The 12403-nt window shown below is 37.3% G+C and overlaps 1 protein-coding gene across 7 annotated transcripts; it reads right to left on the bottom strand.

The window, feature by feature from the left end:
- Window positions 1–2021: 2021 nt before the first annotated feature.
- On the bottom strand, window positions 2022–11967 carry LOC148878328 (lysine-specific demethylase JMJ29-like). Of its 7 annotated transcripts, none has more exons than XM_088953062.1 (16): window positions 10334–11967; window positions 9416–10206; window positions 9204–9266; window positions 8179–8313; window positions 7781–8084; window positions 7549–7685; window positions 7293–7392; window positions 7064–7196; window positions 6924–6987; window positions 6132–6828; window positions 5675–6004; window positions 3246–3677; window positions 3083–3155; window positions 2915–3000; window positions 2677–2796; window positions 2022–2401 (listed from the first exon to the last, which is right to left on the bottom strand). In XM_088953062.1, exons 5-16 carry the CDS (start codon window positions 8066–8068, stop codon window positions 2327–2329), a joined length of 2535 nt encoding a protein of 844 aa, XP_088809188.1. In that variant the 5' UTR covers window positions 8069–8084; window positions 8179–8313; window positions 9204–9266; window positions 9416–10206; window positions 10334–11967; the 3' UTR covers window positions 2022–2326. The 7 variants fall into 7 exon arrangements, with proteins under 7 accessions (XP_088809188.1, XP_088809183.1, XP_088809196.1 ...); XM_088953057.1 differs by having other exon boundaries at window positions 9204–9292; window positions 11770–11967; XM_088953070.1 differs by having other exon boundaries at window positions 11896–11966.
- Window positions 11968–12403: the final 436 nt, after the last annotated feature.

Genomic DNA, 12403 nt, shown 5'->3' with positions numbered 1-12403 from the left:
ACAGCTTAGCTAGGGCTTCTTGTCGTTTCGTTAATCCTTGTATCTGGCATGAGCCTCCAACATTTGTGGAGGAATTGCTTGTTTGTGATATTTTTGGTTGATTAATGCATTGTAGTTTATTCTCAAAAAAAAGTATAATTTACTAATTTACTAATTTAGACAGAAAATTGCAAAATTAGATTGCAAGAGAGCGAGTTCACATAAGCTGAATTTGTAACCGAATGGTATTTATTTGTGGTTTTTAAGTATAATTTACTAATTTAGTAAGGAGGCCTAATCATTTAAGGTTTTTTAATTAACTATTTTTTAAGTGTTAACATTTTTAATTTGACAAAATGTGGATACTCCGGGGGCGTTATAGTAATGCAATGTCCCTTCTCTGTGGACAAAATTCTAGATATGCACTTATTGTTGTGGAATGTCATCAAGGGACATTAACAAAATATGATTTTGTCCATTTGGCTCTATTTGTTTGTAGCGCAAATCTGAACAAATGCAAATTTTGCAGCCGGTTCAGTTTAGCATCTATTTGCTTGTAATTATGATTCGCACTCTTCGTAAAAAACTGTATTTTTATCTCATTTGCACTTTCAGGGGGTGTAAATTGATGCAAAATTTGCATCACCTTTCTCCATCAATTTTCTCTTATTTATAGTTTGACCACGTTTCTTACCTCACTACCAAATGAACAACCCTCCTCTACCCCTATTTTATTTCATATAAGTGGAAATCACATCATTTTACTTTCTATTTTGTATATAAAAAATAAATAAGAGAAAAGTCAAATATGAAGTAACATTTGCATTTTCATACATTTACACCAGTGCAAAATTGCAAATGAGATGACCCTTCAGAAAAAAAAACGTTAATGCGATCAGTTTAATTATTGCAATACAGTGGCAGTAGGTAAATATTAGGGAGAATGACTGATCATCCCAGCTCAGAATTCTTTAGGCCCACTGTACATGGGGCATGAATCCTGCCCATGGATTGATGCCAAATCCATAGGCAGGATGTGGTTTATAGAGGGTTACTAGTAGACTATGGGGCTGTAATTCAGAATTCTGCAGTGAGCTGCAAAGTATCCGCTGCCCTTGGCTTTGTGAAGTGGGGCCCGCATCCAACCCATAAGCAATGTTTGGTATAACAGGAGAGGCCGAAATTGATTTTTTTAAACAACTCGTGCTCTCTCTCTTTAACCTTCATTTAGTGGCTTCTTTAGTGCAGCTCAGTAAAGCAACTTAACCAAAATTTGTGCTTCTTTAAACCAAGATTGCTGAGTGTTGGTGATAAATAGCAATGTTTGTGGATGTGTTAGAAATAGGGTTGTAACTTGTAAGGTACTACGATCTAAATCAAGTTTATTTATCCATAAAAATCCTTTTCTTTATTCTGGAATCTATTATGACTTCTTTTTTTTTTTTGCTTAATCTTCAATACTATTGCTAGTTTGAGGTGATATTCCTTGTGTAAATTTGATGGCCTTCTTCAATCTCATTTATGTCCAATTGGTTGTTTATTAAGCCCATTTACTGATTTACATTTGAAATTCTGCTTTTGATTTAAAAATGAGTAAATCATCATTTATCACTCATTAGTTGTTTACATGAGTATTTTTCTTTATATAACTTTTACATTTTAAAACTTTCATAATAACAAAAATACCCCTCACGCCAATATTCAAAGATAAGATCTAATCAGACCTCTAAGTATCATCAGACTTGGTTTAGAAGTATAGACTTAGAGTGTTAAAGGGCTTAACCAATTCTTTATTCGTATATTTACGGTGTCCTTTTCTGATTTGAAATTTGAACTGCTGATGAAATCTGCCAATTGTAAGGGATTAAGATCATCCTTAGATTTATTTGCTGTTTTTTTTTTTTTTTTTTTTTTTTCTAAGGGTTGGGTTCTGAATTTTATCATCACATCATGCTAAAAATTTTTAAGTGGCATGTGACAAATTCAAAAGTAAGAAAGCAGAGAGAGTTTCTACCAACCAAAAATGAAGAAAGAAAAGAAAGTGGGAAATAAGATATGGGTTTTACTATGCCTAATTTGAAATGTCGTTAGTTACAAAAATGCCTCTGGATTTAGCTATATATTACAATCTCACCGCAGGATTGGATGAACTCCCTGCCCTCCTAAATAAAATGAAGGAAAACTAAGCATTTGGGAAAAACAAGAAATGTTTAAGTTGATCCTTGGGATAGGGTCAGGTTGAAAACCGAGGTGTTGGTGGTGGTATAAACAGTAAATATTTGGGGTGATCGGCTTATAATTTCTCATTTAGATAGTTTATATAGATTCCCCGGTTTGAAACAGATTATCAGTGTAAAATGGGCACCAAGTCTTGCAAGTCCTTCACAGCTTGGTTAACCGCATGAAGAATCATCTTCTTTACCTGTTCAACATGAGAGAATCAAGAAAATAATGAATCAACCCAGCCTGTAAAATAATATGAAATATATTTAAGGTTGTAGGTCCAGAAGTCTGGGCTGGATCAGCTCATGATCACCCCTAGGCCCTGGCCCAAAGTGACCCTTGAGTATCAACATACTTGATACTGTGATTTGTCTGATTGGTAAGGGTTGCTACAGTAGGGGCAAACTATAGCGGCTGAAACATGGAAAAGAGTTTTTTTTTTCCTTGGCTGAAGAACATGCAAAGGTTCTTTACCTCTAGTTTATCTTCTCTGGCCCTGTGATTTTTGGGAAGTTGCCGGAACTCATCAGACAGAAGGAAGCACTGGTGGATATTTTCAGGTGAGACAAAGTCAAGAGCAACTTTGGTGCATGACTGTTGCAGGTTGAGAAACAAAAGAATCAAAACATTGCCCAATAAGCAAGAAACTAATGCGGGTCAAAATCTGTTCTTTTTTTTTTTTTTTTTTTAAATGAATTGCTTTGCTTAGTACCTTGAGATTTCGGACCTGATGTGGACATCCAGCAGGAATAAATACTGCTTCCCCAACTCTTTGCTCAAATGTCCATGGTTCAACCCCTGCAAAATTTAAGGACCCCCATAAGTTAATGAGAAACCAAAAATGTGTCTGAAATTTAACAAAAATAATGTGAATACATACCAAATTCCTCTTTTAGCTTCCTTTTGTGCTCCAGTGTCAAATAGAAGGCTTGGTCATGAATAGGATGAATAACCTGAATAAATGATAATAATAAAATAAACAGGGATTTTCAGAAACTCGTATTCTTGTATATCTGCAGCATTACAAGTAATTACAACATTACCTGCTCAACTGGAGAACAATAAATGTGCCTAAATTCTTTTGAATGCTTTCTAAGGTAGGCCTGTAGCTTACCACCATCTTCTCTCCGGAAGATGTCCCACAGAGCACCACCTGTTTCCTCATTGCTTCCTTCTCGGGGGAAGCCAGGAAAGGTTGTCTCTTGACTCTCTTCCTCATTATCTTCTTTTGAAATTCCAGTTGCTTCACTAGTTTCGATTGTCATGCTACCAACATTTGCAGTTTTGGATGTAGCATAAGTTTTTCTATTGGTGTATACTTCAAATTCAAAACATTCATCACTAACACGATCTAAGTGAATTGTACTCAGGTGCTCTCTTTCATCTTGAGCTCTATGCTTCTTTTTCAACTTATTTATTGCAGATTGCTGCTCTTTAGTTGGCACTACTTCTGATGAGTGTGTTAGAATATTCACCTGAATCAATTAGAAAATCTATTAGAAATAAAGGTAATAAAAATACTTGGTGCTTAAACAGAGTATAAGCTTGTCAAGACAAGTTCAAATATGTTTCAGTGAATGTACTGTACTTGCAAAAGAATTAACTTTGATGGTGTCTTTATACATTCTACATATGACTGACCATAACCCAAACTATTCAGATGTTGTGTCACATTTTGGTTTTAGCAAGAGACAACAAATTACATTTGTTTGAACAAATCCAAAATCACATAACAAAATCATTTAAAAGCACCAACTTTGGATAATTGGCAACAATCCCTTAACATACCAAAATGAAAGGCCTTGGAATTGCATTCATATCCCCCTCTTTTTTCCTACCAAAAAATAAAATCATTTTGCCCTTTCAGCTAGCATGATTTGAGCAGCTATGGACCAAAAATGGAATCAACATTTAAAAATTTTGACATCTAAATAGAACTAGCACCCTCTCGCCAGCCATGGGTAAACTATTTCATCTATTTAGACTTGTAGAATCTGCAACTTTGGTGGGCCTAAACCATGCCTAGATTTGACCAACCTGAGCATTTGCATGGGTTGGGCTTGGGCCTGAGAGATAAGGCTTGACCTAGCTTGGGTTGTGCTTGGATTGAGGCCTTGGACTAAACCATGCCTAGCTTTGACCAACCTGAGAATTTGCATGGGTTGGGCTTGAATTTTGGGCCTTTGAATGGGCTTAGGCCTGAGATCAGGCTTGACCTAGCTCGGATTGTGCTTGGATTGAGGCCTTGGCCTGGGTAGACTGATCCTAGCACATGCACATGCCCAGACCCATAAAACCCAACCCAGGCCCATTTGACCTTTTTAACATAATATGAACCCTTGTGTATTTGCACTATGTATATATGCATATGCTACATATTTATGATATGTTTGCATTTCTAGAATACCTGTTAAACTCTTCTTGCAGGTGGAGGGTTTATAATGTTTCAATTCTTTTGGAAACTTACAAACTAAATCATAATTATCCACTACAAAGAGGTACAATTTCAGAATCTAAACAGATAATAGATGGGGAAATTTTTATAAATAATAGCACTAATATTTCCATTTTTGTTTATGGGTAACACAAATTTATGAGTAGAATCCATATCGTATTAATAAATAATCTGGTATTTGATGTACTATTTGCTTAAAAGGGCAACAATATTGAGAAGCAATAATAATATTACTGGTTTAGATGGCAACATTGTTGTTGAGAAATCAAGATGTCATCTAATTGCTCAATGGCTATAGGTGTAAAACAGGCCAGGCTGCCCATGGACTGTGCTTGGCACAACCCACATATTCTGTATTTTTTCTTCATAAAAAAGGAAAAATCATGCTGGCCCAGGCCTGTGCTGGGCCCTATTTGATGTACTATTTGCTTAAAAGGGCAACAATATTGAGAAGCAATAATAATATTACTGGTTTAGATGGCAACACTGTTGTTGAGAAATCAAGATGTCATCTAATTGCTTGATGGCTATAGGTGTAAAACAGGCCAGGCTGCCCATGGACTGTGCTTGGTACAACCCACATATTCTGTATTTTTTCTTCATAAAAAAAGAAAAATCATGCTGGCCCAGGCCTGTGCTGGGCCCCTCCCTGCACTTTCGTGCCGTGCCAGCAAGACCTACATTACACCTATATTGATGGCACCTTTTGTATATCTAATTGAACATTTTTCAGTATGGATATGATATTCGTCCTTGACCCATGCCTAAGCATGTCAGTACATTGGGTGTGCATGCATAGAGAGAGAGAGAGAGAGAGAGAGGGAGGGGGGATGTATCTGAGTTTTTTTTTTTCATCTATTTTCTATTTCTTTTTCAATGAAGATCCTCAGGAAACAAGTCTGCTAGAAATGCAGTTTCAATTAGATAAATTCAAAGTCATGCTTAAGCAACAGGAAGTTTAGTGAAACATCGAAATATCAGATGGCATAGGCATGTGAAATTGCAATTAAACATTACCGCATCTGATAGATCACAATGAAGCTTAGTCACGGAATCCCCTCTTCCAAGCTCTTCGGCAATCCCATAAGCTATATAAGTTTTTGGCCCTAAGTCTGGCTTTAAGGTATCCTGTGGTAGTTTTACAGCAAGATTAAGTAAACCAGACTTAGGATTTGTGTATTCCTGGAAAGGCAATGCACTGATGAATTCATCACAATGGCGTGGTAAGAGATCCTCAAATTTATCAGATGGAGGCCAGTCCTTTAGCTTGAGCATCTCAGGCCATAAATTATCATATGTTCTACCTTCCATATACCCTTTGAAAAACTGGTAGGTGTTAATCTTAACCTGCAGAACATTACTAAATTCAGTGTACAACAATGACAATTTAAATGATTCATATTACACACCAAAGCCTACGCAGTTACACTACAATCATCCAACATTGTTTAAGTCAAAAGTTGGGAAAGCTAACCTCACAACCAGCTAGACAGTCAATGGCCTTTACTTGAGACAGTTTTGATCCATTGTTTGTATCCATATTGTCACATAATGCACGCCACATGACCATTGGCTCCCAGCTCAAGCCAGATGTCTGCTCAAGCACATTTCGAACAATAACAGGTTCACCATTGACCCAATGTATCTGGAAGTTTACTAGTTCCTCCTCCTTAAGAATGTCTCTTGCAGATGGACAGTATAAATAATTGTCCTTGGAGTCTTTTCTGGAAGCTGCTTTCCTTAACATCCCGGCATCCCTGTGGTAGTTTTTCTTGGAAGGTTGTTCAACCCTGTATCTCCTTGCTATTTCTTCTGCTTCTGCTACTAAATCTGAAACCCAATCTTTTGGAAAAATTTGCTTAAGGTCCATTCTGTCATATCCACAGCCACCCAATTCCTTTGGGGGACAAGCAATGCTTCCATCATCATTGGCTTTCCATTCATTCAACATATCAAGATGATCTGTAGATCTCTTCACAAAAGTAGAACATGGAAGAGGGTTTCCACCATGAATGTAATCATATCCTCTGTTCGGATAATGGATAAAAACTTCTTGGGGACCTCCTAACAGGTTTTCCTCACGGAGTTCCCGGCAACAACTAAGACAGAGTTCATAAGAGCAGTTCGGGCAACTTCTATGAAGATCAGCAATTGAAGTGGCACAATTGTCACTGTTGCACCAATCAGGAATGAATCTGTAAACTGGATAAAACAAGAGAATGCAAAATATAGAATGAGATACTCCAAGCAAAGAAGAAATGTATACCAGTATACACGCTCATCATTGCGACAATTGGCTAGTGGCAATTCAATTTCAGATAAGGTTAACCCTGAGTAAGCAAATGATATGTTAATAATTAAAGAATCTCAGAAGACCACTAAAATTCAATGTTGTAAAATCAACACCTTGAATTCTAGCCTCGATTTCCATTTCCTTATATTGTTCACTGTGTATTTTTTTCAGAAATGGAAGGAGACAGTGGATCAAATACTGAGTGCGGTGGGCCTTTTCTTGATGTGTAATCTCCCTCTGTGAGATCTAAAAAAATAAACAATGAAAGAGATAGTATCAGAACATTGCCCAGGAACATGGAAATCAAAATTCTCTTTTTGGTAGAGTAAAACAAGAACATACCTTAAGATTTCCACTGATATGCAAACATGCAGTACAGTTGCAATTCCCACGGCAGAAAGGGCAATTTTCTGCAACTTCTTTGGATGACATCTGAGGATACCTGTTAAGAGGAAAAAGAAAATCACAACGGGAGCATAATAAAGATCATACAGGTGATATTGCGCATAATTTGTAAAAGTGGAATGATGTTGACAGATTCCTAGAATTGAAAACTTGTATCTAGAGGGGAAGAAGGAAAATGATTAGAGAAGCTCACCATTTTTTAATGCATTGGAGACAGTACAGTTTCTCCTTACACTTGTAGCATGGAATGAACATTAGTCTATCTTTTCTTTTGCACTGATGGCAGCATCTTATGCCCTTTTGTTTCTTTCTCCGCTTTTGGAACAAATCCTAGAACCAGGAACCTTCAGTATAATAGAAGGGAAATAGATAGCAAACCACATGGAAACAAAAGAATGGTAAAAGACTTAAGAGTGGTTGCTTGCCTTTTCTTGCCATGAAGCGTATCTCTGGGCATTACTTCCATAACCATTCAAAACTGTAACTGAGGATGAAGGAGAAGAGGATGGAGATGATGGTGAAGAAGATACATAAGAAGAGAAAATTCTGGGATCAGAATCTCTCTCTACTTTTTCTTTCAAACTTCTGGCCTTTCTCACGACATGAGAACCTCTATAGCCCCTACAGGTTCTCTTCTTTATCAAAACTATATCCTCTTCATATTCATCACAGAGATCTTTCTTCTTATTGATGGTCCTCTTTCTTCGAAACATTTTCTTCTCCAGAATTCTATCAACAGCTGAAAACCTGATTACTTGGGTTCTGGCTTTTTTCTTAACTAAATTTTGTTCTTTTAATTGTTCTTCTAGTGATTTTTCTTTACCTTCAGTCTCCAAGAGTTCCTGTAATGTTCTCTTTGTTGAACACCCAACAGAACTTGAGATTTTTCGGATTCTCCTCATTTGACCTTTTATACCATGTTGCTCCAAGCGTGCTCCCTTTACAGTTTTCATCGTAACTGGACAGAAAAAGCCAAAAAGATTCTTATGAAAACAGCAGCACTGGGATAATAGCTATGCTAGTTTTTTTTTCCTATATCCACCTGACTAATTTTGTACCCAGATCACAACCATTACATTGTCAACTATGGGATTCATTGTAATGAATAACAGTTGGCAATTCAAAACACACAATTTTGGGTGGGTGGGGGGAGTTAAACCAACCAGTGGAGAGCTCAAGTTTAACATGATCTATCTAATACAACAGAACGTTTGAATGTGTGATCTTCTGGTGCCTAATATAGGTTGGGTTTGGATCATAAAGTCACTTAATATAATATACAGATCAAAGTAACAGCTTCAGTCGAAACAACTTAAATTTCAATTCAAAATTAATGTTCCCAAAGTTCCTATCCTGATTAAGTTTATAATCTATACAAGTCATCGAGCTGCTCTGCATTTTCAAACTTCAAAGTTGCTATCGTGATCAATATATTTTCTATTTTATTCTCTCTTCGTTGTTTCTTTTTCGGAGCATCTAACAAAGAATTATTAGCAGTGAAAAGGCATGAAGTTATATAAGATGGCCACATTGTTTGGCATAGAGATGATTTTAATGCTAAAAAAATGGATATCGAGCTATATGAGCTTTAATACATCAATTGGTTCCTAATTTCCAGGAATGGTGGATCCCATCCGGAATCCGGAATATCACACACCATTCAATGTCCTTGTTCTCCGTCAAAAGGTACAACATACATTGCAAGATCAAGAAAAAAGTGTTTATAAACTCGACTGAATACGTATAAGACTAAAAGGAGGAGTTGACTCAACTCAACCCGGCCTGATCAACCGCTGCAGAAGACAATGTACAGCGAGTTAGGATTATGCAAACTTGGAAGAGGATTACCTCGAACTGGGGACTCAACCCAACAAGACTGAGTCAGGTTGTCGAGTTTGAGGAGATCATATCCTGGATCAAGACTTCGGGAATCAGGACTGTTACATCAAACAAAACCCCCAAATGAAGACAATTGAGAAACAGAAGAATTAAATAAATAAATAAATAAAAGAAATCTCCAAGACGAGGAGAATTACATGAAAAACGATCGGCTGAATTACCTGAACAACGATATTCCGAGAAATTGAGCTGGAAAGCGGAATCTCCAACGCCCGTTATTCTCTCGATTAGAGGTAGATTGGATGTGGATGACGGAGAGAGAGAGAGAGAGAGAGCAAAGAAGTAGGTTTGTGGTTTCCTTGAAAAGGTAAGAAAAGTACAAAAACGGCTATTTGTCAGAGGTTGGAAGGAAGGGAGCTATCCCAACCCATTCCCATCCCATCAAACATCAAAACAAACAAGGAGGAACTCTGTGGTCTTTATAAAAACGAAACCAACAAAACAAACCAGTTAACCAGGGTCCAGGGATGAAATGAAAACTCGCCTGGTTTAACAAAGATTCGACGAGGGAACCGGAGAGTGACCGGTAATTCATCGTGCGATGTTGCGCCACTGCTGATCGTAAGTTGTCGGTCACCCCTAGGGTTTCAGGAAAAAAACGTGGGGGCAGTGTGTTGCACGTGTAAATACCGTTGGCGGAAAATTACGTTACGTACTTGCCGGAAAATTCATGTGGCGGAATCACCACCAATCCATCGTCCAAAAGGGAAAAAAAGAAAGAAAGAAAGAAAGGGAAATGGCGTTTCTCGTCTCGTGGATTTGTTGGGGCCCACTCGTTCGGGCAAAGCCTGTGCAGCTGCAGTGCAGTCGTCTCCCTTCGATTTCCGATTCCCGAAATCCGAACGATTCTCCAGTTTACTCAAAAAAACAGGAAGACTTTGCCAAAACGGCAAAACCTGGGGGCGCCCCCGATTTCTTTGTATCTCTTATCCACGAGGGCACTTCTGTTCTTCTGTAAAATGCCATTGTTAAAAGTCGTCAGATTGGAACCATTTTTTATTCACACGAGGATATTGGCTCTGGCTCTCCTCTGAGGTCATTAAAAAAGAAAGATCTTCAGAATGACGTAGGGTGATAACCTTACTGGCTTTCATCATTGTGCATGTGTAAGGATCTGGAACCCACAAGACGTTGCAGCCGCACATCTCATGTGCGACCCCAGAAATGACAGTGTTAGATGAGCAAGCATCCGAGAGAATCCGGAACTGCTCCCTGATCACACCTCACACTGGTAGATTTTTGATGTTTCCCGATGCACGCCTGCTGCAGGTCGTGTGGGTCGGTGCGCACACCTCCATTCGTGAACGCTTGCGATTACAAGTGCACGTCGGGTCGGGTTAGATCACTTGGGTACTCTGTACTCAGTAATGGCAATGGGTAGGATACCCGCCAAAATTTTCCTTTCCATCGCCAAACCCGTCTTATACCCTTGATATCAAACCCCAAATTGACTCCATCAAAATCTATGATCCGTAAAAATATCGTACGGAAACAGTTTTCACCAGTTTTTCAATCCATTGTTAATTCGGCTGATTGAATCGTTATTTCATCAAGATTTTGGATTCGGTTTGAGTAAAACTTGAAGAGGGTTAAAAAATCATTTGATCTGAACGATTAGATTGTTGCTGGTGACGGGATTGTAGGTTGCATACTAAGATCATGTTTGGTTCAATTTTTATTTTTTTTCATTCTTATTCATGATAAAATTCCAAGATAAAAAATAAATAAATAAAAAGAATGAAAAAATATTACTAGAATCAAATGTTTTTCTTTTTTAAATAATTTCTTTTTACGGCAATAAAATATTTGCGAAGCTTACCTTAGTTTTCAGCTGATCAAATTCATTCAACCATACCAGACTCTAAATTAAAGGGCGGTCAACTTTTTAACCATAAATTAATCTCAGGGCTGCCTAATGACAAAGCTAGCTCAGCGGTCAGCTCAGAGCAGACTGCTTAACTGATAAACCACTTGAAATAAGCGTTAACTGTTTAAGTATGTCATTAATGGCAAAATAGTGGATTAGCAGTTTTCCGCGGCCAACCCAAAACCATGGGTACGTCTTAAGCTTCTAGTTCCAGGACTTGTCTTTCCAACTTCTAAATGGATGGTTAGCGATCGAAGAAACTCTTAATTGTATTAGTGCAAATTAACTATGGAAAACGTCAAACATAAAAAGCAAAGCAATAAGATCAAGATAAACAATGGCAGAAAAATAACAGCAAAGCAATAAGGAAAATAACAACAATAATTTATACTTAAAAAATGTATAAATTTCATAATAATTCGAACACACAAATACCAATAAGTAAAATAATGAAGAGATAAAATTGATCAAATAGATGGTGCTTTTTTTTAATGCTTAGAGGGATGGTATTGGTGGTCAACCTAAAAGGGGGAAAAACAGAGTAAGAAAAAGGAGGAAGAGGTATCCATCTTCGGTGCGCAGCTTGAGAAGGAAATGAAGAAGAAGACGAGAAAGAAAAAGAAGAAGACGAAGAGAGAGAGAGTTTACCTTGTACAGAGAGAGGGAGAGTCGAATAGTTTTACCTTGTACAGACTTTACCAGATCGAGATACCTCAGCAGAGAGAGAGGGACGAGAGTTTACCTAGTACAGAGAGAGAGAGGGACGAGGTTTACCTTGTACAGAGAGAGGGACGAGGGTTTAGAGACTTCAAGTCGAGAGAACTCGAGCTCGAACGAAAATAAAACAAACAAAAGAAAGGATGGGGCACGAAATAAATATCCAAAACACCTACATCTCATTCATTCCTGTCCATTCTTTTTCAGAATCGGCAAGAATTAAAAGAATGAGATCATCGGCAGCGAATCAAACATGAGCTAAATATGTATGCAAATTTCAGGGGCCCAATTTTTCGAGATCAATGTGTTTCAAGGCGTTGCTTTTTCTGTTTTATTTTTTTGTTTTTCGAAAAAAGAAACTTTTCTTACCTCAAATTATAATTTTTAATATTTTATACAAATAAAAAAATTGAAGTCTGAATTAAAAAATATATAAATTAAATATAAAATATTTCATATATTATGTGCAAAATATAATTATACATTATTTATTGATAAAATACATATTTTATATCAAGGTTTTAAAAACCGATCCAGAAATGGAATTGTTCTAGCTAGTAGTAAC

Source organism: Nelumbo lutea, chromosome 1, assembly GCF_056320005.1.
Source record: "Nelumbo lutea isolate HS-2025 chromosome 1, American lotus-T2T, whole genome shotgun sequence".
In the NCBI taxonomy this organism is placed as follows: domain Eukaryota; kingdom Viridiplantae; phylum Streptophyta; class Magnoliopsida; order Proteales; family Nelumbonaceae; genus Nelumbo; species Nelumbo lutea.
The sequence above is the reverse complement of the archived record's forward strand: the minus strand, read 5'-3'. Positions and strand labels throughout refer to the sequence as shown.

What these genes read in the sequence shown, in the direction of transcription:
- LOC148878328 (XM_088953019.1), bottom strand. Translation starts at nt 8,308, where the DNA reads ATGAAAACTGTAAAGGGAGCACGCTTGGAGCAACATGGTATAAAAGGT. An exon ending in ATATCAGTGGAAATCTTAAG is followed by an intron (nt 7,197 to 7,292) that starts GTATGTTCTTGT and finishes TTATTTTTTTAG; the next exon opens with ATCTCACAGAGGGAGATTAC. An exon ending in AATGATGAGCGTGTATACTG is followed by an intron (nt 6,829 to 6,923) that starts GTATACATTTCT and finishes TTGGTGCAACAG; the next exon opens with TGACAATTGTGCCACTTCAA.